General features: G+C 58.4%; 2 protein-coding genes across 3 annotated transcripts; both read right to left on the reverse strand.

Moving 5' to 3' along the window:
• Positions 1-800: 800 nt before the first annotated feature.
• On the reverse strand, positions 801-9346 carry LOC125337396 (transcription factor E2F2-like). Of its 2 annotated transcripts, none has more exons than XM_048327090.1 (6): positions 8740-9346; positions 3706-3793; positions 3128-3347; positions 2857-3015; positions 2587-2701; positions 801-2348 (listed from the first exon to the last, which is right to left on the reverse strand). In XM_048327090.1, exons 1-6 carry the CDS (start codon positions 9022-9024, stop codon positions 1863-1865), a joined length of 1353 nt encoding a protein of 450 aa, XP_048183047.1. In that variant the 5' UTR covers positions 9025-9346; the 3' UTR covers positions 801-1862. The 2 variants fall into 2 exon arrangements, with proteins under 2 accessions (XP_048183047.1, XP_048183048.1); XM_048327091.1 differs by lacking the exon at positions 8740-9346 and adding an exon at positions 4614-4786.
• A 6480-nt stretch (positions 9347-15826) lies between these two features.
• ID3 (inhibitor of DNA binding 3, HLH protein) lies at positions 15827-17669 on the reverse strand. The gene is made up of 3 exons (XM_048327370.1): positions 17117-17669; positions 16858-16929; positions 15827-16374 (listed from the first exon to the last, which is right to left on the reverse strand). Exons 1-2 carry the CDS (start codon positions 17435-17437, stop codon positions 16873-16875), a joined length of 378 nt encoding a protein of 125 aa, XP_048183327.1. The 5' UTR covers positions 17438-17669; the 3' UTR covers positions 15827-16374; positions 16858-16872.
• Positions 17670-26357: the final 8688 nt, after the last annotated feature.

Here is a 26357-nt window from a genome sequence, read left to right on the forward strand (position 1 = left end):
CACAGCCCCGTTGCTGCCGGACACTCATCCCCACGGGGGAGGGGGACTCTGTGCCCCTCGCCCGGCTCTCCTGGCCCGGGGCTCTCCTCCTCCTCCTCCTCCTCCTCCTCTTCCTCCACATCACCAGACGAACTATGCCACGCCAACATGTGCCATGATCCCAGGTACGAGACATCACCAGGTACCGCCAGGCACCACCAGGTACGATCAGACGTCACTGAGTACCACCGGGTATCACTCGGTCCCAATGAAGATCAGGTACCACCAGCCATCACTGGGTACCACCCCCCACCACCACATGCCACAGGACATCAGCTGGTACCACCGACCACCTGCGTGTCCAGCAGTGGTGGCATCCCCAGGTCACAGCATGACAGGTAACACATGGGGAAGGACCTTATATGGACACAGCTCCTCCAGGATCTTTCTCTGCAGCCCCCAAATCGGGGTGCACAAGCCTGTCCAGCCCCAAGATCCATAGGGAGCTGACCCCCAGCCCTGGGGCTTTTCCCACACTTCTGGTTGAAGGGGCTCTAGCTCAGGCAAAGGCTCATCCCAGCCAGATTTGGGCTGGAAATCACCAATCAGAGACCAAACAGGTCAGACCTGTTCTCCTCACTCCAGCCAAAGCATCATCTCAAACCCCTTCTCCACAAGTGCCTACAGAGCACGCTGGCCCGTTAAAAAGCCGCAAAACAGGCTATTTTACCCTGAAAACAGGAGCAAAACCAGCCCAGCTCCTCCCTCCTCCCAAACCATTCCAGCATTTTGCTGCTTAGAGGAAAACAGCCCTTTACAACTCCAAAATTTTATTTTATTTCAACCCCTCCTGGGCAGAAAACACCAAGCGCCGCAAGTTTTTCCGGGCCAAAACACACTCTCACCCACACCATCTCTGAGCCAACCTACAGAAGCACCAACAACCCAAGGAAGGACAACTTAAATACACCCACTGACAAATCCAACCCCTCCCGGCCCTGCCAGGCCCACACCAAAGGGGGGGGGGGGTGGTGCGCAGATAAATACAGTGCAATAATTACAGATATTTCACAAAGAATGGCACAATTAAAAGCCCTATCCCACCCTGTGTCCCAGGGCTTGTCCCAAGCTGTTTTCCAAGCCCCTCTCTGCAATACATTGCCTCCTCCAGACATACCTCTTCCCAGTACATTCCAGTTTTGATACTCCCAGTACCAGTAGCTCCAAGAGGCTGGAGGGAGCTGGTGTGGACTGGGACGGAGGGGCTGCAGCCCCTCAGGGAATGCGGCTCCGTGTCCTGGCCAGGGATTTGCCAGAGCCACATGAGCTTCATCTTTCCCTCACCCAAAGGTGACTTCAGCTTTGCTGCCTGCATGTTTTTTCAAGGATATTCCAGCCATGGTGGGGAAAATGCCACTGGAAATGACCTGTCATGACCATGAAGAACCAGTTTAACTGGGGAGCAACTGGAGTGACCCTGAAACATGACACAGGCCATTCTAGGCAGAGGTTTCTCTGCCACCCAGGGGTGCCCCCAACCCATCTGGGGCACCTAAAGGCACTCCCAGTCCACCAGCATCCCCAGGGTGGTGGGGGGTTATGGTGGGAAGCATCAGTGCCCCATGGATTTATGGGGGGATGCTGGGATGGGTCCCGGATGGATCCCAGGGCATTCCCAGAGCCCAGTGAGGTGACAACCAACCCAGGAGAGTGCAGAGAAGCCACACTGGGTGAGCAACACAAGTCCCCCCCCTCCCCCCCATCCTCAGAAAACCCAGCACTCCCCAACACACCCCACTCTCTCCAGTCACCCCACACAGACCCCGTGTGCTCAGGACACAAGTGGCCAGAGGGGACAAAGGCAATGGGGACTGGGGGGACACTCAGTGCTTCAGCAGGTCCCCCAGGTTATATGTCTCAAAGAGGTCTGTGACACCCTCGTCCTCAAGCCCCCAGAGATAGTCATCCTGTTCCAGGGGGGGCGAGAAGGTGACGAAGGGTCCCAAGTCCAGGTGGGAGGGGGTGCAGGGCAGCTGGTCCTCCGTCTGCTGTAGAAGGTGGGCGGGGGAGCCCAGGAGCCCAGGCTCCACCTCCAGCAGTGAGCTGGGTCCCCCCGGGATGGGGAGAGGTAGAGATGGGGCTGAGAGAGGAGTTCCTGTGCCTCCCCAGCTCTGGGAGACGGTGTGGGGTGGCTGTGAGGCTGAAGGGGAGCTGTTTGGCGGGGAAAGGGGTACGGGGCAGTCCTGCAGGGAGGTGGCAGCAGAGGGGACAGGGTGGTCCTTGGTGGGGCTTTCGTCCGTGATCTCCTCCGGGCAGAGGTACACCTCGATGGGGCCATTGGTGCTCTTCAGGTGGAGCTGGAAGTTCTCCTGGGAGGGCAGAGTAAGGCTCAGGGGGGCATCCAGAAGGTCACCCATATCCCACTCCACTACCCCCAACCCATGAGAGATCCAGTTGGGGCATTGCAACTCTTGAAGGACCAGCTCAGGGTCAAAAAGCCCTGTGGAGACACCCTGAAACCACCCAGGGTCATGCTGGGCTGTGTCCTTGGGACGCCCCAGAGGGACCCATCAAGTGTGGCATGGGTCCAGCAGCAGCGACACACACCTGGCTGAAGTCTGGCACCTCCAGCTGCGTCTCAGGGGGAGCCTTCACGGCAATCACCGTCTGCTCCTGGAAGCTGCTGATGGCACGGAGGTCCTGGTAAGTGACGTATGCCAGCGTGGACAGGAACGAGGCATAGGAAAAGGAGGAGCTGCAAGCAGGACATCAACCCCTGCATCCCTCCAAACACCCCCCAAGCCCAAGGGAATCCAACGGGAGGAGAAGGGGTCCCCAAGACCCTGCCCTCCCTCCCATCTCCCTCAGCAAGGATATCTCTGGTTGGTCTCGTTGTCAGCCATCTGCCGGATCTGCACGGCGCAGTCCTGCATAAGCTGGTCCAGTGTCCTCTCTGTCCTAGCCAGTTCGGCGAGTTCCCCCCGCAGCATTTGTTGCTTCACCATCATCGCTGTGTCCTCAAAGATCCCTGTCCCCCTGCCAATGGAGATGGCATCTGAGCGATGGCACAGCACACCCTACGTGTCCCCAAGCCACCTGTCCCCCACCCTGCTCTGTGTCCCATTTTCAGCTGCCCAGCACCACCTACATCCACTGGATGTGGTTCTTGGATTTCTTGCGGATGAGCTGGATGCCCTCTAGCACGTTGGTGATGTCGTAGATGCGACGTTTCTGGACCTCCAGCACCTCGGCAGCCCGGTTCAGATCCACAACACCGTCGGGAGACTCGTTCAGCAAACGGATGAATTTTTTGGTGAGCAGCCCCAGTGAGGTGTCGTAGCGAGTCTTCTCCCCAGGAGACTTGGGGGCTGTGGGGAAACAAGAGACCCCCCCCCCCAATCCTCTTCTTAGTTTGGGATGTGGGATGGAGGTGACATGGGGCTAGACATGAAAGACCACATTTTCCTTTCTTTAGTGTGGGATGTGGGACAGAGGTTACACAGGGTTGGAGACAAGAGACCTCCCCATCCTCTCCTTAGCCAGGGCCATGGGACGGAGGTATCACTGGGCTGGACATGAGAGACTCCCCCCATCCTCTCCTTAGTGTAGGATGTGGGATGAAGGTGACATGAGGTAGTGCTAGAGGGGACATGGTTCTAAGAGGGAAGAGAAGTGGGGTCTGCTCCCCCCAGCTTCCCCTGCCCCATCTCACCCCCCATCACTTACTCCTGGGGCTGGGGACCTGTGCCAGTGTCCAGCCCTTCCCCTTGGGCGTGCGAAATTCGGGGCCCTCCAGGTCCAGCTTCCTCTTGGCCTGGAGCACGAGAGAAAACCCTGCATTGTGGCCAAGCCAGACACCCCTCTGAGGTCCCCAGAGCCCCCAGGGTCATTAGCCGAGCCCTGGGTGCCACATCCTGGGGTGGGGGAATCCTGCAAGAGGCTCATCCAGTTGCAATACCCCTTTTGGGAAGGGGCACAGCAGCACCAAGCAGTGTGAGAAGCCACTGGGAGAACCGGACGGAGAGGAGACGCGGGGTCCCGTCATGCCCCATGGCTTCCTGCCCACCCCGGCAGTCACAGAGAACCAACCCACCGGGATTTCCCCTCACCCCCAGCTCCTGGCAGGGCTCAATGGAGCTGACCCCTGGGAACACGGTGGCTCCGAAGCCAGATCCTCACCCTGCCATCCTGCCAGCTGGCTCACGGGGGTGCAGGATTTCACTTCCCCCCCTTCCACCCGGGTCATGGTTGAGGCAGCCGAGGGCACCCAGCTGCCACCAGCACACCTGGGACCAGCCGGGTTCAGCCCCCCCGGGGCCCCTGGGTGCCCTGGACACATGCACCCAGCTGGAGGGAAACTGGGGTGAGGGGAGGGGAGACAAACATCCCTGCACCTGCTGTCCTCTCACCAAGGCAAGCAGCTCCTTGAAATCCCGCCCAAGGAGCCCCGAGCAGCACTTGGGCAGAAGGGACCCAGCAGAGTAAATTCAGAGGAGAACTGGAGGGTGTCACCAACCCCCCCACCAATGCAAACAAATCCCCCAGGACCCTTCCACACCCACAAACACGCACAGGGTGTTTCGGTTCGGCAGTAGAAAGCAGCCCCCCAGCCCCATCCCGACCTCCCCCAGTACCTGCTCCCAGGCCGGGCTGTCCCACAGGGTCCCCCCCCAGCGCATCCCGCATGATGCCCAGGTCCCTGTGCCGGCTCCGATGGCGGCTCCCTCGGGAGCACAATGCACTTTGCGGGGAAGGGCTGGGCACCTCGGCGTAGCTCCCACACGAGCGGGCTGGCGGGAGAGGCGCCAGGGGCTGTTTTCCGCCCCCCCAGGGAGCCAGGTTGGTCCCGAGCTCCTGTGGGAATCTGTTCCCTCCCGCCCTTCCCCGAGCAGGTTTTTCCCAGTGAACATGCCTCCAATCCCAGCCTCGTGCCCCCAGATCTGCCCCGGAGCTGCCGGCATGATAATGGTTAATTCCGAGCACATGGGAAACACCTGCCTCAGATAAGACCCCATCCATCTGCCAGCACGGGAGGGGGGCCAACACCCTGCCCCCCCGCACTGGTATCCCTTGCTTCTCCGGCATGGATGGCCATGGCCAATGTATGTTCCCGTCACTGTTGGGGAGGTCAGCTGCACCCCACCTGCCCCAAGCAACGGGGAAACTGAGGCACAGAGCAACCCACAGCAGGTCCTGGTGTTTCCAGACACCTCCAAACCCCCCGAATCTCCCCTCCCCATGTGCAGGAGGAGATAAAGAGGGACCCCTGCTCACCCAGGTGCAGTTTTGGGGGGTAGGGGCTTGGTGGGCTCAGACAGGGGCAGGACCCTGAGTTCTGGGACCCACCAGGAAGGGACAATGGACAAGGGGCTCCCTCCTGTGACCCAGCTGCCATCCCCCCAGCCGGGCAGGATTAGGCACACAACAGCTGAGTGGGGCACAGCGAGGGGCTCCCAGCACCCTGCCAGCACTGAGGGGGGGTGGGATGAACCAGAGCAGGTAGGGGAGCAGGGAACGAACCCAAAGACCCCCCCCAAGACATGGCAGAACCACCCCATGCCACTTGCCAGCCCCCAGCCATGGCTCCCCAGGATGTGGGAACACACCATCTACACCCCGATATGATGGCGGGGGTGGGAAATGAGGCTTGACCCCAAAATTTCAGGGGGGTGTAAGGCAGTGAGGGGGCAGCCTGGGCCCCCTGCCAGCTCTGCCTGCCAAGCAGCCCTGAGCCCAACCCTGGCGCCAGGGGCTACACCCTGCGCCCAGCCCAAGCATCAGAGCATCCCTCAGCCCCCCCGCGGGGGGCTTCTCCTGCCAACCTTCCCTTTCAACAGCATTCGCTGCCTTCTCCGGGCTTGCCCGGGCTCTGCCCGGCCCTTTATGAGGCTCCCCCCAGCTCCCCCTTTTGCCAGCCCCACCGCCCCCACGGGGGCGTGGGAACGCAGCGCCTGGAGCTGGGCACTCGGAACTCGCAGGGAGCCAAGGGGCACTCCAGGATCCTGCTGCTTGCTTGTGCCAAGGGGCTGCTGCACCCCCTAGGTGCAGCCCCCACTGCCTTGGGGTGGCTGAGGGCTAGTAGGGCACGAGATGGGGACAGGGGAACGGAGGCTGATCCCAGATTTGGGGGACAGGGAGACTACCCTGTGCTGAGGAGGAAGGCAGCACCCTCACCCCAGGTACTGCTCCCTACTCTGAGGTGCAGCCGACATCTGCATCCCCTCCAAGAGCCCCATCCCAGGAGATGTTCCCCAGTAGAGAGGAGTTGGTGGCTTTAAAAGCCATAGCCAAAAAAGCCCCTCCAAGGGCAGCAGCACAATCACCACTTCCCCACCTATCCCTCCCGCAAAAATCCCCCCTTCTGCTCATGCAGAAAACCCTTTGATGGGATCAGGGTGGGATGGGATTACGTCACCCCTGTAGAATCTGGGGTACTGCCGAGCAGGTTCTCCCGCCAACCCAGCACCCACAGGGGCTGCCACTCTTGGGTGCTCTTTGCACGGCCATCTCAGCCCTGCCAGCTCGTACAGAACCACAGCGGACTCTGGACGCCCTTGTTCAGGGTGGGGAGCTGGGGTCCCACAGCAGAAACACCTCTCTCTTCAGTGCTCTTGCATAGCCCTAAGCCCCTATAGAGACTCCACAGATCCTACAGATGGGCGAACACTGACGATGGGATTGGCATGTGCTAAAACCACTCCAAAATACACATTTTCCATGGAGGAAAACTCATTTAACTACTCCAGAACTCTCAAATTGGAGAGTATGGTAAATGTAAGGCTTTTTTGGACCATGAGAGACAACCCATCCTTCTTTCCCGCGGAGGGATAGGCTCCTCCGTGTGATCACAGATCACTCATGTGGCAAAAAGCCGGTGGGAGCGGCCGCAATTGCCCTGCTTGGGAATTGGGAGGAAACGCTCATTATCTGATTCCCTCGGCTCTGCACACAAAGGTTGTGCCATGAACAGGGTGTGTGCAGCAGGAACCCCAGCTGTCAGGACTGCAAGGGCCACACCGGGGCTGGAAATAGTATCTTCAGCACCGCGAATGGGATAGTGGCATCAGGGAATGAGATGGGGATGGGGGGGGGGGGACACGCCTCTCGCAAGCCACCAAGGGGAATGGAGGAGCACGTCATGTCCCCAGTTGTCACATGAGCCCCCCAGACCCTGTTCAAGGGACAACTGTGGGCAGGAGCACCCGGAATATCTCCTTGTGTGGGTGATGATGATGATGATGATGGTGGTGGTGATGACAAAGAGGCCATTAGGCCAAAACCTCTTGATCCCAGGTGTCACTGAAGGACAAGGACTTTGTGTCCCCAAGTGTCACACAAGTGGCAGGAAGGAGTACCCTGAGCACCTCCTGGAGCGGGTGATGATGATGATGATGATGACGACAAAGGGGCCATTAGCCCAAAACCAGCTCTGCAGATCCACGGAAATGGTACTGGGAGTCTTGTGGGGTGTTTTTAAGGGAGGGGGCAGCAACGATGATGTCTCTTTAAACAACAGCCCCCGGCAGTGCAGGATGTGGCATCTCACGCGGTTCAGAGACAAAGAGGCTGGAGAGGAGACAGGTGGTCCCGAAGTCCCCCGGGATGGGACTCGAAACGGCCCCCCAGACACAGCATAAAGGGGGAAGCAAAGACACTCCCTCTCCCCCCGCCGCGGCAATCTCCCCAGCGGGCACCAAGCATCAGGGATTGGGGAAAGAGGGGGCGGGGGCTGGAATAAATAAATAAATCAAGCTTTGGGAAAACTAAATCGGTGTTAGCGGGGTCTGGGATCCCTCCCAGGACCCGGGAGAACAGAGGCTCACAGTGAGGGCTGGATGTGTGCCCAGGCTGGAGCAGGCAGGAATTAAATGCCAGCTGCCAGCGGGGCCGACGGGCCGGGGACTCGGAGGGGGCCCTCCGGGAGCAGGGACAGGCTGGGCAGAGTCTCCTGTGTGCCCTGACACTGGGCGCGGGACCAGCACTCGACTTGCTCCTCAGTTTCTCTGTTTAGAGGTAGCTTTGTAGCTTAGTGCTGGGCTTTGTAAACACAGCCGTGACCCCGCGGCTTGGCGGCAGAGATACGGGACAACAAGCCCCTACACAACTCCCAGCATCAGGGTCCGAGCTACAAAACCTTGGAGTGGTCCACGGAGGATGAGACCCTCCCCGCAAAAAACAGCCATTGCGAGTCCCACTGTAACCACGGGCAGAAACCAAGCTTGGAAAGCGACGCTGTAGCACCCCTGTCCCTTGTCCCCCCACCTCCCGAGTGACGGGTCACCCCAGGGGTCACAGCTTTAAAGTGGGGAGAGCCAGGGGACAGGGCTGCTGCCCCCCACCCAGAGGAGGCAGGAGCTCTGCCTGTACCCATTCCTCATTTCCCCACCACAAAAAGGGCTTCTCAAAGGGCCTGGGATTGCTGACCGGGTTTTGAGGCGCAACCGGGACTTTTTGCAAGCTGAAGAGAGGAAAAAAGGCCGAAAAAGGCCGAGAAGCGGAAGCCGGAGCCGCGGGCACGCAGGGGCGAGGGGAAGTTGAGAAACATCTGAGCCATTTCACTGCGACTTCTGATTTCACCCTCCCCCACCCCCAGAAAGACGCATTAGAGGGTGCAAACTCCAATATAAACTGCAAAATTTGGAAGGGAGGGGGCTGTACATGCTGGGGTCACCCACTCCTTGCTCCCCACCCAGCACGATCCCCAGCCTCCCGTGCCCCCGAAGCGATGCCCGAGGAAGAGATGGGATGCAGACGTCTTACCGGCAGCCGTCCCGCCGAGGCTGAGCAGAGGGTCCTGAGCTCGGAGCCTTGGGGGGTGTCACAGAAAGACCCGCCCCGGGAACCGGGAACGCTGACAGCCGCTGGCGTGTAGACCTGGGAGAAACAGCCGGTGGACAACGGGGGGCTGCCCAAGCTGGAAGCCCCCGGATCACAGGAGCCCATCACCGACATGGCCTTCTTCGGGTGGTGGTGGGGAGGGGGGTGCGGGAGGGCGGTGCCCCCCCTCCCCGGGGCGGGGGACACTCCCCTGGGGAGCCGCAGCATTGCAAAGTCCTTTCCGAGAAGCCCGGCCCGGGGGAGGGGGCAGGAGCACCCCGCGATTCCGTAGCCGGGAGGGGGTCACAATCTCAGCCGTGGCATTTTGGGGGAGCGGGGAGGCGTTCCGGCGGGCGATGCCACCGGCCGGTCCCCAAATTCCCCCTGAAAAACCTGCAGAGAAGAACGCGACGGCGATGCCGCCAAAACCGTAGGAAAAATCGCTTTTGGCCCCAAAAATCGGCCGCACTGGGGCCGTATGGGGCCGGGGCGGCCGGAGCGCCGCCCCGCCTGGGCCGGGACCCCCGCGCCCGGCTCCGCTCCCGCCCGATCGCGCCCGGCCCCGAGCGCTCCTTTTTTTTTTTTTTTTTTTTTTTTTTTTTCCGGTTTTTTTTTTTTTAAGCGCCAAAACCCGTGCCGCGAAATTCGGATTTCCCGCGGAAAATGCCGCGCGCTGATTGGCTGCCGCTGCCGTGGTCCCGCCCCCTCTCTGCGGCCGGTGGCGCCGCGCCGGGAGGGGCCTTAAAGCGGCCGCGCGGCGGGCGGGGTCATTTATGCAAATACGGGGAGGGGCCTTCCTGAGACCACTTGCTGGGGGGAGGGGTGCTCGTTTTGGGGGAGGAGGGCATTCGGGTTGGGGATCGGGACTAGCACACATTTTCCGCTATTTATTTATTTTTTAGACAATACCCCCCCCCCCCCCCCCCCAATCAATCTGGTGGGCTCCAGCCTGGGGGCTTCGACCCTCCAACCCCCTCATCCCGCATTCCTGATCGTCCTCTCATCTCCATCGACGCCCAATCCTCATCTTCCCATCCTCATCCCACCCTTCCCATCGTTCCCCCATCCCCAGTTACAGCAACCCAGGGCAGGGGAGAGGGGGCTGCATGTATTTAAAACCAAAATTTTGGGGTCCAGCAGTCAGAGGCTGTCTGGCACCTCCCCACCCTGCAGACAGGGGACAGTGCTGTCGGGGGAGGGCAGTGATCTCAGAGGGGCTCAGCATGAGGAGTTTTGGCCCCTGGTTCACTCATAGTTCATTCAACCTGCCGTCCATTGTTCCCCATGCGTCCCACCCGCATTTCCTTGGAGTGCATCAGGTCTTTCTGGCAAAGTGGAGAGAGAAGATGGGGATGAAGGGCACCCAAGCTGGCCTATGGGATATTTCAGAGTGCAGCAATAGCAGGAATCACAGAGGCAATTGCAAACACCCGAGGGAGGGCAATTCTGACCATCACTGGCACCAGTAAAAGGCCACCACAGCCACTGAGACAAGCCAGGGTTTAATCCTGCCGAGGCCACCAAGTCACAGCGGTTGGTTCCTCTTCGTCCCCTGGTCCCTCTCCATCATGTCCTTCCTCTCCATCCCCTGGTTCTTCTCCATCCCCTGGTTCCTCCCCATTCCCTGATTCCTCTCCATCACCTGGTTGCCTCCATCCATTCATTCCTCTTCATTGCTCTTCTCTCCATCATTCTCCTCTCCAGGAAGAGCCAACTCCATGCCCAGGTCTGGGATAAGGATAATCATGCGCAGAGATGGACTTTTGTGCAAAGAAGCCTCCTGGAATACAGACAGATGGACACACATGCTGGGCACAGCCTCTGCTGCGGATGAGGAAGGACACCAGACCTCCAGACTCTGACTCAGCTGGGAGGGACGCCCAGAAATGTGCCAGGAGCCTCGGATCCAGGATAGACATTTGCATCCCACCGTGCAAGAGCTTTGAGGCAGAACAAAAGACCTGGCAGCAGTGATGCCACCCCAGCTGGGTGGTGCGGCCCTTGTGCCAGGAGTGTGGCTGAGCTTGGCAAATCAACCCGCCTAGACCTTCTTCTTCCCCTGTGTGGGAGGAAGACAACTGCCGTCTCCATCCCAGTGCACAAAGAGAAGGCCGTGCCTGGCAGGGTGGATAAATCTGTGTCGACTGGCTGCCTCGGGCTCACTCCAGCGGGTGACCCTTGGGATAAGGACATAAGGGTATGGCAAGGGCCTGGCAGGTTGTGTCCTCAACTCCTGCGGTTTGGACAAAGCAGAGGTGATGTCCCCACATGTCATCAGTGTGACCTCACTGGGGTAAGGGTTGACCCAGAAGGTGGGAAAACTTATTGGCTCTCACCCCCTCAGCTGTGCTGAGGAACAGCTGAGGGAGGAGTCAAGGGCATCTTTCCGCTACCTAATATTTGCTCAATAAGCCTTTTACAGGCTTTCCAGCCATGGCTTTCCACCAGCAAAGTCCTCTACCATATCAGAAGACACAGACTTGTATCTTCCTGTGACACCAAGGTGTCCAGAAGGGTGGGCCATGCACCAACTTCCACCCTACAAGCCAGAGGGGTTTGGATTGGAAAGGACCTTAGAGATCATCTCGTTCTGTGATGTTGCAGAGGTCTGGGATGACCTTGTGGATGGCCTGAAGCATCCCAACCAGCCCCTTGACCAGCCCCCTCACCCTGGGGCAAGATGAGAGATCCCATCACTGTGCTGGCCATGGTGGGGGGGAGGAGCCAGGAGACCCCTCCTAGCTTCCCCCCCGAGGGTCTTGGGAGGGTCTGAACTGCACTCCCAAACCAGGGTGAAGAGGTGATGGTGAAGAACAAGCAATGATGTTGCTTTTCCCAGTGCAGATTCAGCACATGAGATAGTGGCACCACACCTGGGCCACTGCATTTCTGCTCAGACCAAGATGGCACCACCAGAGGCTTTGGGGTACAGCACCCCAACCCTCGCTTACCTCAGGATCTGGAAAATCTTTTGGATATTCAGCTTGGAGATGAGGGACCTCATCATGATGCGGAGCACAAGGAGGAGGTTGACTATATCCCAGAAGCAGGGGGCTGAAGCTGGGCTGTGGGCCCCAAATGAGACCACATCCCCTAATGTTCCTCCCCCAGGAACATTCCCAGGAGAGAGGGGGTACAAGGGGTGCTGGTGGCCTATGGCTCTGCCCAGAGTGGCGGGAACAACTGTCCCGGGAGCATGCGATGGGCCACTAGGCAAGCACAGGTGGCCAGCAGCCCCCACGGCCCAATGCCACACATCCCTGTGCCTGGAATGGGGGCAACAGAGGAGGTCCCAGTCCTTTCTGGAAAGGCACCAGAGAAGGTCCTGGTCCTTCCCAAGGGGAACATCAGAGGAGATCCCAATTCTTCCCGGGGTAGGCATCGGAGGAAGCCTTGGTCGTTTCCAAGGCTGCAGCAGAGGAAATCTGAAATCCCAGCTCTTCCCGAGGGGAGAACCTTCCCGGTGAGCCGGGCTCTTCTTCCTCTGCCCTGGAGACGGCAGCAGCGAGCCGCGGCTGCGGAGCCCTCACCGCTCCGGCTCCACCCCACATCGTCCCCGGCAGATTTTGGGACGTGTGTGAAGCCTCTGTCCCACCATGGGACAAAGCCCCGATGTCACCTGTGGGAGAGGGAAGGCAAGGGCTGACAGGAACATGCGAGGTGGCTTCCACGACAGAGGGTAGTCTCCATGGGGGTGGGGAGGGGGCAGGAATAGCCTCCTCCAATTCCATAGCATCTCTGGGAGTTCCAGCCAAGGGGGTGCTGAGCCCCTACACAGGTTGGTTTGTAGGATGAGCCCTCCTGTGCATACATGCACGCGTGTGTGTGCACAGACACATGTCAGTGTAGGCACGTGTGTAAGTACACATAGGTGTCTAAGTGCACACAGGCATGCATGCATATATGCACACATACGTAAGTGTGCATGCATTTTAAGTGTGACACAGACGTGTGTCAGTGCCTGGAGGCATGTTGTAAATACACATGGGCACAGGTGTAAATGCATGCACACGTGTGAGTGTGCCCGGACACGTGTGTCAGCGTCTGTATACACGTGTGTGAGTGCACATAGGTGTTTGCAACTGAACACAGTCGTGCATGCGTATCTGCACGTGTGAGCATGCACAGACGTGTGTCAGTTTGTAAACACGTGTGTAAGTGCACACAGGTGTGTGCAAACGCACACAGCCATGTGTGCATACATGCACACACATGTGAATATGCACATACCACACGTGTCGGTGTAGCCATGTGTGTAAGTACACATGTGCGTGTATGCACCCACGGTCAGCGGCCAGAACCCCCTTCTTCCACGCGTGAGCGCGCCTGGCCAAGGTCACGCGTGTGCGCGCAGCATCTGTGTCAGCGGCGGCTGGCGGAGAGCCGGGCGGGGGGGCCGAGGGGGGCCAGGCCTTGGCCAGGGCAGCAGCGGGAGGAGGAGGAGGAGGTGGAGGAGGAGGAGGAGGAGGTGGAGGGAAGTGCGGCTCAGACAGCGCGGCGCCAGCAAACACCTGCAAACAGCTCCGGGCACACAATGGCAAATACAGGTGGGAACCGCCGCCTCCGTCAGCGCAGCGATTGCATCAGACTCCGGCGCTTGCCAAGAGGCGAACGAGCCAGCCCAGGGGCCACCGGCACCGCGGCGGGGCCGCGCTCGACCTTCACCATTCCCCCCCGTGTTCGTTTTTGCCCTCCTCACCCTCTTTTCTGCACCCCTGCAGTGTAGCTGGGGTGGTAAAAGTAAAGCCGGGCTTGCTCGGCCAGGAGCATTTTTCTCGTTCCAGCTGTTCCCCCCGAGGTAAATCTCGGCCCCGGCGGCTATTTTTAGCTGTGTGTTTTCCCCGTTTTCTTTATTTTTAATTTTTTTTAAATCAGGGTTTTCCTGGAAAGCATCGGCATCCCACAACAGCCAGGGTAAATCTGCTGCATGGGGTAAATCTTCCCCCCGGGGTAAATCCCATCAATCCCCCGAGGTAAATCCAAGCCCCAGCAGTTACTTTTAGTTGTGAGGGTTTCCCTATCTTTTTCTTTTTAAAAAAATTTTTATTTTTAAATCAGGGGTTTCAAAGAAAGCACTGGCAACAAGCCACAGCCCAGTCCAGGGAGCCGGTGGGGTCTGAACAAGGCTTGTGCCAGAGTCTGGGAATGTCGGGGTGGCTGTTCCGGGCAAGGTGCTGGGATCCATCCGCCACGAAGGAGGAGGTAACGGCCCTGGGAGGCTTCCTGGGAGCTAGAGCCAAACCTACGCGCTGCCAAATGGCGCAGCCCCCGGCGTCGGGAATCCCCTGCCCTCATCCCTGAGGCGGGACAGGGGTCACCTCCACTCCCCGGGGGCTGGAGTCCCCCTCCACCTCCCCAGTGCTGTTTCCATCCAAAAAGCCACAGCAGGACTGGTTTCTCCCACCCCACCAGTGCCTAGCCCCACTTCTCCCAGTAACCCCAGCCCCAAAGTAGGCTCATTAATGCTCCCACGAGTCCAGGATTTCCACCACCATCATCCCTGATGGGGGACCCATTAGGACCTGGAGTGCTCACACTGCAAGAAGCCCCACCTTCCAGCTACCGAGACACATTCCCGTCCCCTGGCTCATTCCCAGGGTGCTTTTCCCACCCGTCCCACTCAAATCCCTTTGGCACATCAGCACTGGCACAGCTGGAGGACCATGACACCGGGGTGAACGTGGGGACACTCACCCCTAACCCACCCTTTGCCTTTTCCTCCAGAGCCAAAAGCCATTGGAAATGGCAAAAGCCTACTTTTAGCTTGTCAGCATGACAGCAGCTCCGTTCCCAGATGCAGTGGTTTCCGGAGGGACACCATCACCTGCCTCCCACCGTGCCTGGACAGCCCCTGTTGCTGCATCCCACTCCACCCGGGAGTGCCTGAGGGTACCCTGCCCTGGGGAGCCCAGGGACGTCGAGCTGGGAGGAGGGAGGAAAGTTCCCAGGGGCTGGTGATCCAGTTGGACCAGGTGATGCTTTTTGGAAGCTCCGCATGCTGCTTTTCCCTGTGGAAATGCCCATGGACAGGGGGCATTTGGCAGGTGCCAGCTGCACCCCAAGCTCCTGTTGGCTGTCCTGGGGATAGAGGCTGAAGCAGGTGTGCGTGGGGGAAGGTTTGTATCACTCTGTGCTCCAAGACCCCCGTGTCTTCTCCCTCCTCCTCTTCCTTTTCCCACTTTGCAGTCCCTAACCCAGCTCCCCTAGATGCTGGAGCACCCTGGGAACACCCCAACGCCACAGGGCAGGACCCACATCATGCCTGGCCAAGCCCACGGCAGCAAAACCAGAGCCCAGCTACAGGGGATAAAGAGGATGCTGCTACAGGTGGGGGTGAAGTTAATTTAACTTCATCCCAGGCAGGCCAGCACCTTCCCCAGGGAGCATGATCTGGCTCCACAGCTGAGCCAGCCGCGGGTCATATCTGCTCCCGGGCCAAAGGGAAACCGCAGCATTACCCAAGGGGAGGGAAAAGCATTTCTGCTCCAAACACCCCTTTCCTGGGGTGTTGACCCCAGGGAGAACAGGCCAGGCAGGGACTGCTCTCTGGATATCACCTGGGGCAGCAGAAGCAGCCCAGAAACACCTCTACTCCTATGGGGTGTATCCTGGGGGAGCAGCATCACCCTTTCCAGCCCGGTAGAAGCTCAAGTCCAACCTCAGGGCACCCAGTAGCCCATTTTCACAAGGCTAAAAGTGGAAAAAGCATGTTTTCCCGTCCTTTTCAGGGCTCCAGCTACACCTCCAGATGGTCCCCGGGGCTCAGCACCGTCTTCACTCCTTCCACATCAGATAAGCACAGCAGCACCCAAAATAGCTGGCAGCCACCTCGGCCAGGAGCCGGCAGCCCAGGGTTAATTCCTCCCATACCTGAGCTGACATTTCAACGCTATTACACAATTACGGAGATTCCTACAGTAACCCTAGAAGTTCCCATCAGAGTTTGGGAGGCTCCCACCCCCCAGGGGTTTGTTTTCCCACCCAGGGGTGCACCCCAACTCCCTCCACCCCACTGATGAGGGAAAAAAAATCAAAATGATCTGATTTTTATTATGTAAAAATGGTAACTTTTATAAAAAGTTTATAAAGCAAGTACAAGGCACATTCGCAGAAATTCACCTTCCTGCACAAAAGGTACAAAAAGATACTCTAGTATAGAGCTCCACAATACACGAGGCCGCGGCCCCAGAGAGTTTGGTTCATACTCGAGGATGTTTGTCCCCCCCTCCCCAAAACCCCCTAATCCCCACCCCACCATTCCATTAAACACCTTTAAAAAAAAAGGACTCGCTGCTATAATCCAAAAATATACAGACAACCTTCTCTTCATCGTCAGTCTATCATTAAAAATATCTCATGTGAGTTCGGGTCCAAAGCTGGGATGCTGAGCTCCGTGGGTGGGATGCTGGCGGTGGAAGGCTGGGGGGGTCGGAACCAGCCGCTCCCCGCTCGCGGTGCCCGGGCCCGGGGGAGGCGATGCCGGGGCCGGTAGGTCACAGACAGCCCGGCGCCACGGAGGAAGCTGCTATTTACCTCCGGCTGATAACGAACCAGGAACCGACACTCGCTGCCTGTTTGCTAATTGGCACCGGGAGAGGAGAGAAGAGAGGGGGAGGGAGGAAAAAGAATAATAGTGGTAATTAGTGTGGTGATAAGTGGGGTTGGGGATGGACATTTGGGAAGAGGGGGTGGGAGCCGGGAAACAAAGTTGCTCGGGGCCGGTATGTGGCCCCCGGTTGGGGATACTGGGGGTGGGTTGGTGCTGGTGGGGGACTGGAGTGCAGGTGGGAGACTTGGGGGGGGGATTGCAGAAAGAGGGAGCACGCGTTTGCGTTATTGGGATCGGTATCGGTGGTGGGTTGGGGGAGGTGGACTGGGGTGCGGGTGGTGAGAAATTGGGGTGCGAGGGGGAATTGGGGAGAGGGGAGCATGGGTTGCTGGGGATCGGTCCCTGGGGATTTTGATGCTGAGGGGCGGGAGGGGGGCCCGGGAGGCCACCTGGGGTACGGACATATGGGGAGGAGCGGGCTGTGGATGGTGGTGATTGGGGGCGACACTCACCTGATGGCGGCGGCGTTAGTGACACAAACTTCTCTCGTCTTCGGTGGGGAGCTCTGAGGCGAGTTCAGCCGCCTGCGGAGAGAGTGGACAGGGCTTAAGATCACCCCGGCGGCTGCTGGTCCCCGTTCCTCCCCATTCCGCACCAACACACTCGGGGACCCTGCAGCAACCCCATCTCGACGTATTATCACCTCCAACCTAACACACCCTCCCCAAATCGACGTACCTATCCCCCCCCCCAGCCCGAAGCAACCCTTACCTTGAGGGAGAGTAGGGTGGCCTCGGAGGAGGGGTCGCGGCCCTTGGACCCCTCCTCCAGCACGATCTGGAGGTCGAAAATGTAGTCTATGACGTGCTGCAGGATCTCCACCTGGCTCACCTTGGTGCCTTGAGGGATGCCCGGCACCAGCTCCCGCAATTTGGAATAGCAGTCGTTCATATCGTAGAGCAAGTTCATGGGCTCTTCCAAGGCCGGGCTCTTGTTGTGGCTGCCCCGGGCGATGGCCAAACTCTGCTCCGAGAGGCAGCAAACGGCCTCGTAGCAGCTCCGGACGGAGCGCACCGGGCTGATAGCTTTCATGGTGGGCTCAGAACAGATCCGGAGATACAGAACAGGGGGTGCCTAGGAGGCTCAGAGGCTATCGCGGCACCGGGGGCCTTGCTGGGACCTCCGAGCACCAGCACCGCCAAAGCGGGCAGCTCTTGAGAGCCTTGACTGCCACACCTCACACGCCAAACCTTCGGACCTCGCTGGCAGACTGGGGAGGCGACGGGGCCCCGCGCCGGCTTTATATAGGCAGCGCTACTTGACCGCGCCCACTGCATGCAAATTATGAACTACATAACCCACTTTTGTGTAAAATAACCATTAATCTCGTCCCTTTTCTGTAAACGAATCCCTAAACCCCGCCCCCGAACGTGAATGAACATCAAACCCCGCCCCTACACCTAAATGAAGCCTTAAACGCCCTCTACCTCAGCCCCCCCCGCTCCCCCCAGCCCCCCAAACTGACCCTTGATGGCCAGAGCGGCCCGACGGGGGATGACACGACCGCGCAGGTCCCCCGCCCCATGGCCGGACCCCCAAACCTCTTGGGGACTATCCTCCCCTAAACCCCTTCGACACCCCAACCCCAGCACCCCCAAACTGTCTTCCCCCCCCCCCCCCCCCTCTCCCTTTTGCAGTGAATTCCCCCTATTTTTGGACGGGACGATGGGGTTTCCCCCCTCCCCACCTCCCTGTTTTAAGGAAATTAGTGCCGCCCTGTTCCTCAATCCGCTTCTCATCTGACCTCCAGACTTTCTGGCGTCAGGAATTATCTTGTGACCAGCAGAAAAAAATTAATTGCGGTAAAACTGAGGTTACGATGGAGAAACCAGATTTAGGTCAGCGCCTGCAAGAGGCCTGGAGGGTTTTTTATTCTGGAGGGGGGAGAGGAGATTTATAGGCAAAGGGGTTATCCCAGTAGAAGTGATGGGGGGGCGGGGGGGGGGGGGGGGGGTGGGCGAGGATGAAGAAAACTGCCTTCCCGACCCATCGCTGCCTCAAAACTTACGGAATCAGAGAACGTCCATAGAAAAAGCCCAAAGCTGGAGCAATCTGGGGTCCCCAAGTGGGTGTCACTGTAGCGGGTGCCACATGGAGGGGTCCCGCAGAAGTGACAGCCCCACAACACCCAGATTGTGAATCTGTATGAGCCCAAGGGGAAAAATCTCTCTGCCCCAAATATTGACTTCTATGGGATTTAGTTATGGGGGGTGTTATTGGGGCTTAGTTATGGAAGTGCAGGAAGGGAATGCTACAGCTGAGAGGGGGAGGGCACCCTGGGACCCTGCTCGGCCCGGGGGTCCCAGCTAATGAGGGGTGCAGGGGGGTGGGGGTACCGGCACCTGGACCAAATTACTCCTGCCCACGGCAGCGATTTATTCTAGATCTGCCCAAATCCCGGTTCGGTAGTGCTGGGGTTTATTTCCACGCCCTCAAAGGGGTCTGGGGACTGCAGGCTGGAGGACACCCCTCCTCCCCACATCTCCCCCAAGCCACGAGCTGCTCAACAGCCCCCCCCCAAGAAACCTTGAAAGCAGCGTCCAACACTTTCTGAGGTTGGATTATTTTTGTACCTTTTATTTCTCCCCCCCCCCATTAGGAATTTCCTGGGAAACTACCTCCGTGTAAAGGATGGCGGCTAGGGAAGAGGCATAATTGCTCTCATTAACCTGTTTTGGGGCAAGAGCCAACAACCAAACCCCCCTCCCCAAAAAATAAGAACAAAATAAAGTTAAAAAATAATTAAACATCTTTTAAAAAGAAATAATAAATGTAAAACTTAATGAAATTAACGCACATTTTAAAAATGCTTACAAAACATTTAAAAACTCTTTTCAGACCACCACCTGAATCCTTCTTACAACTTCCCCTCAACACAAAACAGCAGCGTAGAGCCTCTGCTTATTCCCATACACCCCCTCTCATTTCCCAAGGGATGGGGGGGGGGCTAGGGGCGCCTGAAAGGCTTCAGAGGGACTCGGGGGGGAGCTTTTGTTTGCAGGGGGGTTTTGTTGGCGGCGGTTCCCACAGGCTCTGCCTGGGCGGCGGGACCCGCTGCCTTTGCCCAGCTGTGGCCCGGGCCCTCCAGCTGTGTTGATCTAACTCCCGGCCCCAGACAGCCTGGCGCCAGCCCTGCGCACGTCATGCATTCACAGAGGGATGCGTGGCCAAGGCAACCTCCTCCCCCCGCGCCCCCCCGCACCACCACGGCCACGCTGCCGCCATATTCCGGAGGGATTCATTCCAATCCTGGGTACCCCGAGTGTGTGAGAGGGCTGGGAGCACAGGGATGTTTTTATCCGATCACCCCAAGTTTGTGTCACGACCCCCCACCCCCCCGGATGGGTCACTTTTGACCTGGGGGGTCGCTTTTAGGGTGCTGTCACACTGGCAGCTCTGGGTTTGGGGTGTCTTCACGCAGCGGCTGCAGGGGGAGCGGATTTCTCGGCGTGGAGGAGAGAAAATGGGGGAGGAAGGGAGTGGGAATGCTCTGGAGCATGATGATTTCATGGTGAAAGGGCCCACACTGGGTGTTTTATTAAAACGAAAACTAAAACAAGTAGGAGAAAAAGCAAGACCTGAGATTATCCACCTCGGCAAGCACCCCAAAATGATACAAAGCTTCCCCAAGTCCCCTGGGGGAGGGGTGACCATGTACCCCCCTACAGCTCAGCCATTGCTCCCCACCACCTTCCCCCCTTTCCTGGGAACGGACTGTAAATCCCAGGGGATTTGCCCACACAGCAAATACCTGCAGAGGTCCTTGCAACTTGCGGGGGTGGCTCACAAGCAGCTCCTTCCCCCCACCCCTAAATAATCTACCGCTTGGGCTTGGGTTGATTTTTTTTCCCCTGAAATAAGTCGGTACAGGTGGCAGGATGTGCAGGATGTAACATGGAGCGGAAAGGGCCAGATTCGGCCTGGCTGCTGCGGGGCAGGGAGGGCAAGCGTGAGGGTCCCTGTGTCCCAGGGAAACACCACCAGCGTTTTGGGGGGAATTTCGTGAGTTTTGGAAGCTGGAGGCTGCCTGGAAGTGCTGGCTGTGGGGAAGGGAATTGGATGGGAGAGGGGAGGAACAGAGATGTGGCAGGGTGCCCAAGGCAGCTACAAAGGGAAGGGTTCTTCCCCAGGAGTCATCTGGATTCACTTTCAGATGGGGCTGAGGTATAAATCCCACTTACCAGGGATCTTTGGAGACCCTCAGGATCCTTCAAGAGCAAGGGAAGCTGGGGGACCTGGCTGGCTGTGCCCCGGCTCAGCACAACATGCGAACAAGAGCTCAGAGATTAATTCATTGATTTTTGGAGATGCTTCAAGCCAGCCCTGCAGACTGGGCACCCACATGGCATGGCACAGCAGTGATCCGAGGGAGTTTTGGTGCCGGAGAAGAAATCTAGATGGATGCTCAATGGGAAAAAAGGGATTCTAGCTTCTTAAAAGGGCTCTGAGATCTCTTTCCCACCTTATTCCCAAGGCCATGTTTGGCATGGGGAGGCAGTCCCAGTGGCATTTGGTGATCCTGCTGAACACTGGGTGGCAGCTCTCTCAACACCCCAATTCGTGCTGGGGCATTGGTCGCACAGAGAATGTGCTGAAAGGTCCCCGTGAAGTTTGGCAAACCCTCCCTGTAGCCACAGTAACACCCGTATCTTGAGCTGTGATGTCCCAGATTTGGGGTGTTTCAGGATCAATGGGGATTATAAATTGGAGCTGGCAGACTTGGATGGACGGACGGATGGAAGCGTCCGCAGCCCATGCAGAAAGGAGCCCGGCCCCAGCCACCCATCTGCTCTGTGACTCAGTTTACCCCCCTCACCCACCACAGGCTAGAGCCAGACAATGCCGGAGGTTCCATAATGGGCCATGAATGGGGCTGGATGAGCAGACAAATCGCAGAGAATTGGGGGGGAAACGGAGTGGCACCGCTGGAAATGTGCACCCAAAAAGCAGTAGTGAGGTGCCCCCCCACCCCTGTCACCAGGAGACTTGATCCGGCCCTGGGGAATGTGCGGCTGTTTGTGCAGGGGATTAGCCCCAGGGACCCCACCTCGGCCTGAGTGTCCCATCCCAACCCAGCCTGGAGGCGGCACCCAGGACACTCCCTGCTGGTGATCGTTAGGGACCAGAGTGAACCCCATGAGGCATTACCTTGTTCCAGAGTACTCAGGGGAAGGAGAGGAACACTCTCATCCCTCTGGAGGGGAACCAGGAACCATGGCATTGGCTGTGGCCAAGCTGCTCGGTCACTGCCTATATCTCAGTTTCCCCACATTTCCTCCCATACGAAGCCCAGTCAGGAGCAGAGCCACGTCTCCATCACCTTCAGAGCCAGAAGGAACCACGTATTCCCATGATGGGTCAGAGCTGCTTCTTCAAGGCAAACCCTGGACACCTCCATTCCCTGCAGAGGAGAGGCTGGGACACTTGGAACATCTCCGGGTAGTTACCCGGAGCAGGAGGACACAGCAGGGCTGGGGGTCACGCAGGCCCAGGCGGTGTTGGGCAGGCAGGAGCAGCTGTTCCCAGCACTGGGATTCCCCACAGCTGCTTCCTGCTGCCCTATCTCACGGGAGCATCTGGGGGAGGCAGGAGCAGCGGCCACCCCCGGTGCTTCCTGCGCTGACCCCCCTGCCCCGGCCACCGTTCTCACCACCTCCCCCCAAGGCTGGACAGAGCCCCCCACTTCCCCTCCCCACTCCTGACACAGCAGCAGCCTCCCCGAGTCCCATCTGCACCCTGAGCGGTCTCTTCCCTCCCGTGACCCTTTTGGGGCACCCTCAGTATTTTGGAGGAACTGGAGCATCACATCCTCATGTTACCCCAAGGCGCCCAAGACTGATCTGCTCGTGCCACGTGTTCCCCATAACCCAGGCCCCAGTGACGGGGGGGGGGGAGTCCACATGGGTGCCCCCAGCAGGGTGGGTGCTGAGGTGCTGTGCCACTACTGTAGGTACACTCACAATTTGGTGCTCAGCCCCACCCCTTGTTCTGCTCCATTTTCCCTCCACCTTTTTGATTCCTCCCTCTCCAAATTGCATCCATCTGAGTTGCATCCCTGCAAAAGGAGGAGGAAGATGGGGCTGGGGGTGCAAAGGCTGCAGGTGTGAACAACCCTGCTTGCCCCCCTGGCTGCTGCAGGTGCAGAGACACTGGGCTGTCTCAGAGGAGCCAGGGCCCCGCTGCCACTGCCAGCGTGACAGCAAAGCAACTCCCACCTCCCACAGTATCCTCCCAGGGCTGGGGTGCGGCAGCAGGGGGGCAGTGCGCACCCAAACCTGGCACCGCCTTTGCCACAGCCTCCCCCCAAACATGGGGTACTGCAGCCCCGGCATGGTCCCAAGAGGGGAAACAGACATGGAGAAGAGGAGCCTAGCCTATGTTATGCAGGGGTCCCAGGAAGAATTTTGCTGCTCCCTGCAGCGCCCCCCCACCCCCTCCCTTTCGCAGCACCCCAAATTCCTCCCTGCAGGTCCTGCTGCACTGCAGGATGTGGCTTTGCCAGGCTGCCTTATTACACTCAGAGACCGTTACAACTCATCACAGCCCCCACCCTGCGTTCCCCAGCCCTAAATCACACCAATAACCCTTCTCCAGAAAACCTGACACGCACCCTCAAAACCCTTAAACACCCCAGATCCTCTCCAAAACCCAGTATAAGCCCCTGGCCAAGCCATCCATCCCCACTACCCTCAGAAAGCCACATTGCACAGCATCACACGGAACAACTCCTCCATGGAAAAACATGGCGGGGTTGGGGGGAGAGATGTTTTATCTCGGCCCCCATCTGCCCCTAATAAGGCAGGTTTATTTTTAGTGGAGGTGAAAGCCGGAGCGACCAGCTCAAGATCTTTTTCCACTCACATCTGCATTTGTACAATTTGGGTTTCCTGTCGTGGTTTCGGCGCTTTTCAAACCTGCCCAAATTGTTATTTTCTTTGCTCAGCAAAGAGCCCCACAGATCCCTCCCTCTGTACCCTCAGTATAAATATCTTGCCAGCATTCCCTCCCCAACCTCCCCACTCAACTGGCTCCTGCCACCCCAATATCTCAGAATGGGATCCAAGCCTCCCCAGGGGGTTGGGATGCTGGTGAAAGTTCAGACTGAACCAAATAATTCCAGTCCTAGATTGTGCCTTTCCAGCCCCAGTGTGGGATGAGAAGCCACTCTTCAGACCCTGAGTAAGGAAACTGAGGCAGGGACGGTGTCAGTGCTGTAGTTTGTGGATGGGGCTCCCCAGCTTGTTTCCCCCCAGCGGCCTTTGGGCTGTGTGGCCGTGCCGGGTTTAAGCAGGAGTGGGGAGCAAAGGTGAGGGGGTGAGGCTTGTGCCCTCCCTCTGCTGGGAACCCACCCCATGGGGATGGGCCCAACTCATCCCAGGTGTGCCAGGGAACAGGGTAGGTCGGGCTTGGCACAGGCACTGGGAGAAGACACCTGGGTGTCTCCCCCAACTTCCTCTGACACACAGTTTCCATCCGCCCGGAGCAGATGCCACATGAGGGGCAGTGGCAGGGTGAGGAAGGGCTCTTTCATCTCCTCTCCTCAAGCCACATCCCTGCAGGCCTCTGCAGGAAAGGGGGGACATGGGGCTTATCCCCTCAGTGTTCCTCCAAATCCACTGGAGCTGTGGCCATGCAATCCAAGGAGCCCTGAGGAGTCACCAAACTGGGGATCCCCATTCCCAAATCCCAGTGCTGAGACTGTCCCTGCCTCGGTTTCCCCACTCAGGGTCTGAAAAGCAGCTTCTACCCTCTGGCTGGGAATGAAAGCCAAAATCCAGGCCTGGAACGATGTGGTCCAGCCCCAGTCTCCACCGGTTTTCTCCATCCTTTGGCTCCTCTCCTTATCCCATCCCCTGACTCCAGCAGCCGGGGAGAGGGGTGCAGGGGTTCCGGGGGAACAACTCACAAAGCCTTACATTTGGGCACCCCCATCCCAGTCATCCCCTGCCATGAAACCCCACGACAGATGCCCTGTCCAGCACTATTCTTTGGTATGACGAGGATGCTGGAGTGCAAGGCTGAAGGCAAGGGTCCCTTGTCCCCTGTTCCTCTCCCCAGCTCCCTCTACAGAGCTGGCTGCCGCAGCAGCTGTAGTTCCAGATGCCAGAAGCTGACCTGTGCTCTCTTTCTCACTGCTTTTAGTTCATTTTTTCACTCTCTGTTGACCCAGGGAACTTCACTTTCTACAAAAATGTCCCAGTGTGTGTCCCCGCTGCGGGACTGGGGACAAGTCCCATGCCGGGCTCGGCGCCTGTGATATGGAGATGTGATGGCACCCTCTGTGCTCCCATCCACGGAGTTGGGGGAACATCCAGCACCCAGCAAGGGTGTGGGAGCCAGAGGTCACAGCATGTAGCACCTGTGGATACACGTACGGGTATATATGGAAGCCGTACGGCCCCGTCCATGTATGTAGGTGACCTGTATGTCCCTGAACACGCCCACACTCATCCCTTCTGTCCCCGTGTGCCACCCCCACCTGGACGGGTACGTGCTATGTTTTGTGTGCGCACGCACGTACCGTATGTACAGCTCGTACCGTAAGTGCCGTGTAGGCACGCACTCGCTGCGCCGCTGCTGCCCGGCACTGCCACCTGATGGGACAGCGCGGCACTGCAGCCGCCGCCCGACGGCGCCCACGGACACACGGACGCGGACCCGCAGACAAACGGACACATAGACACGGCATACATGGACACACAAACGCGTAGACACGGACACATGGACATGGCCTCCACAGACACAGCTCCCCCGCCTCCGGACTGCAGCCACATGCCTCTGCCCCAACAATAATCAGCAACCCCAGGGGCCTCGTGGACCAGCCAGCTCCACCCAGTCCACCCCCTATCACCAAGCGAGCCTCAGCCCCCAATATCCTCCCCTGTGGCAGACCACAGGCCCACCTCCCCCAAACAGTACCCATGGGTGTGTCCCCCCCAACCTACCGACCCCCCAGAACCCCCACCAGCCACAACCACAGGGTTAGGGTTAGGCATTTGGGCCAGAGAGTTGCAGCTGAGAAAAAAGGATGGAGTAAGCCTGCTTCCTGGATGTACAGGGAAAGACTGAGCAGCAGGCAAAGGGAGTATTTATAAACTATATCAATATTTCACTGAAGTTCAGGGTGGACCAGCAACAGGGGCACTCGGGTTCAGTCTAAGCCTGTCACGATTAGCCATAAAAAAACCCAGTCAAACCCCTGGCCCCCGAAGGGAAGCATCAAACACTTCAACAGAAACGCAATTCAGTAATGATCGTGGAGGAAAAATTACCAGTGATCGCTTACAATCTGTGGGCAATTTCCTCAGTAGTTATAAACCTAGGACATAGGGAATTTTGGAGGCAGGATCCCAGTTTTGGCCACGGGCACCTGGATGAGAAGACCAGTTCTTTTCCACGGAAAGGAAAGCCCGGCCACCCTGGTGGTTCAGGAGCAGACAGCGGACCGTGTAGGGGAGGGAACGACCGGCAGGACCTTTCTCCACCTCACCCCTCGCTCCGAGATGCGGCAGCTCCAGACGCGACCAGCCGCTTTCAGAGGGTTACCCGGGCACACCTGCATACGGAGCTGCTGGTCCAGAGGGGCTACCGGGGGCATCCCGAGCGTCCCCTCAGGAACAATGGTTGGAGCATCCAGCAGGGGCCGGGGAGCAACCAGACGCACCTGGCCACGGAGCATCGCTTCAAGAAAACGCCCAGGGAAAAGCCCTTGTTGCCAAGGGGCAGCACCTGAGCAGGCGGGGCAGCATGTGGGGTCCCAGGGAGAAACTTTCAACTCCCTCCTTTCATCTTGTCGGTCCCTCCCCACAGCCCCCAGAAAAGAAAGGGGTGATGAGGAGAAAAGGGGCTTAAATTGAGGAAAAAAAATTCCTTTTCCATAACTGTCTGTGTTGAAATTGAGGGGGAATTCCCTTCCCTTGCAATTCTAATGGCAACAATTAAAGGAAGCCCT

This window comes from Corvus hawaiiensis, chromosome 23, assembly GCF_020740725.1.
Source record: "Corvus hawaiiensis isolate bCorHaw1 chromosome 23, bCorHaw1.pri.cur, whole genome shotgun sequence".
In the NCBI taxonomy this organism is placed as follows: domain Eukaryota; kingdom Metazoa; phylum Chordata; class Aves; order Passeriformes; family Corvidae; genus Corvus; species Corvus hawaiiensis.

What these genes read in the sequence shown, in the direction of transcription:
- LOC125337396 (XM_048327090.1), bottom strand. Translation starts at nt 9,024, where the DNA reads ATGCTGCGGCTCCCCAGGGGAGTGTCCCCCGCCCCGGGGAGGGGGGGC. An exon ending in AAGAACCACATCCAGTGGAT is followed by an intron (nt 3,016 to 3,127) that starts GTAGGTGGTGCT and finishes CTCCATTGGCAG; the next exon opens with GGGGACAGGGATCTTTGAGG. An exon ending in GACAACGAGACCAACCAGAG is followed by an intron (nt 2,702 to 2,856) that starts ATATCCTTGCTG and finishes GTTCCTGTCCAC; the next exon opens with GCTGGCATACGTCACTTACC.
- ID3 (XM_048327370.1), bottom strand. Translation starts at nt 17,437, where the DNA reads ATGAAAGCTATCAGCCCGGTGCGCTCCGTCCGGAGCTGCTACGAGGCC. An exon ending in CCACCCTACTCTCCCTCAAG is followed by an intron (nt 16,930 to 17,116) that starts GTAAGGGTTGCT and finishes CTCTCTCCGCAG; the next exon opens with GCGGCTGAACTCGCCTCAGA.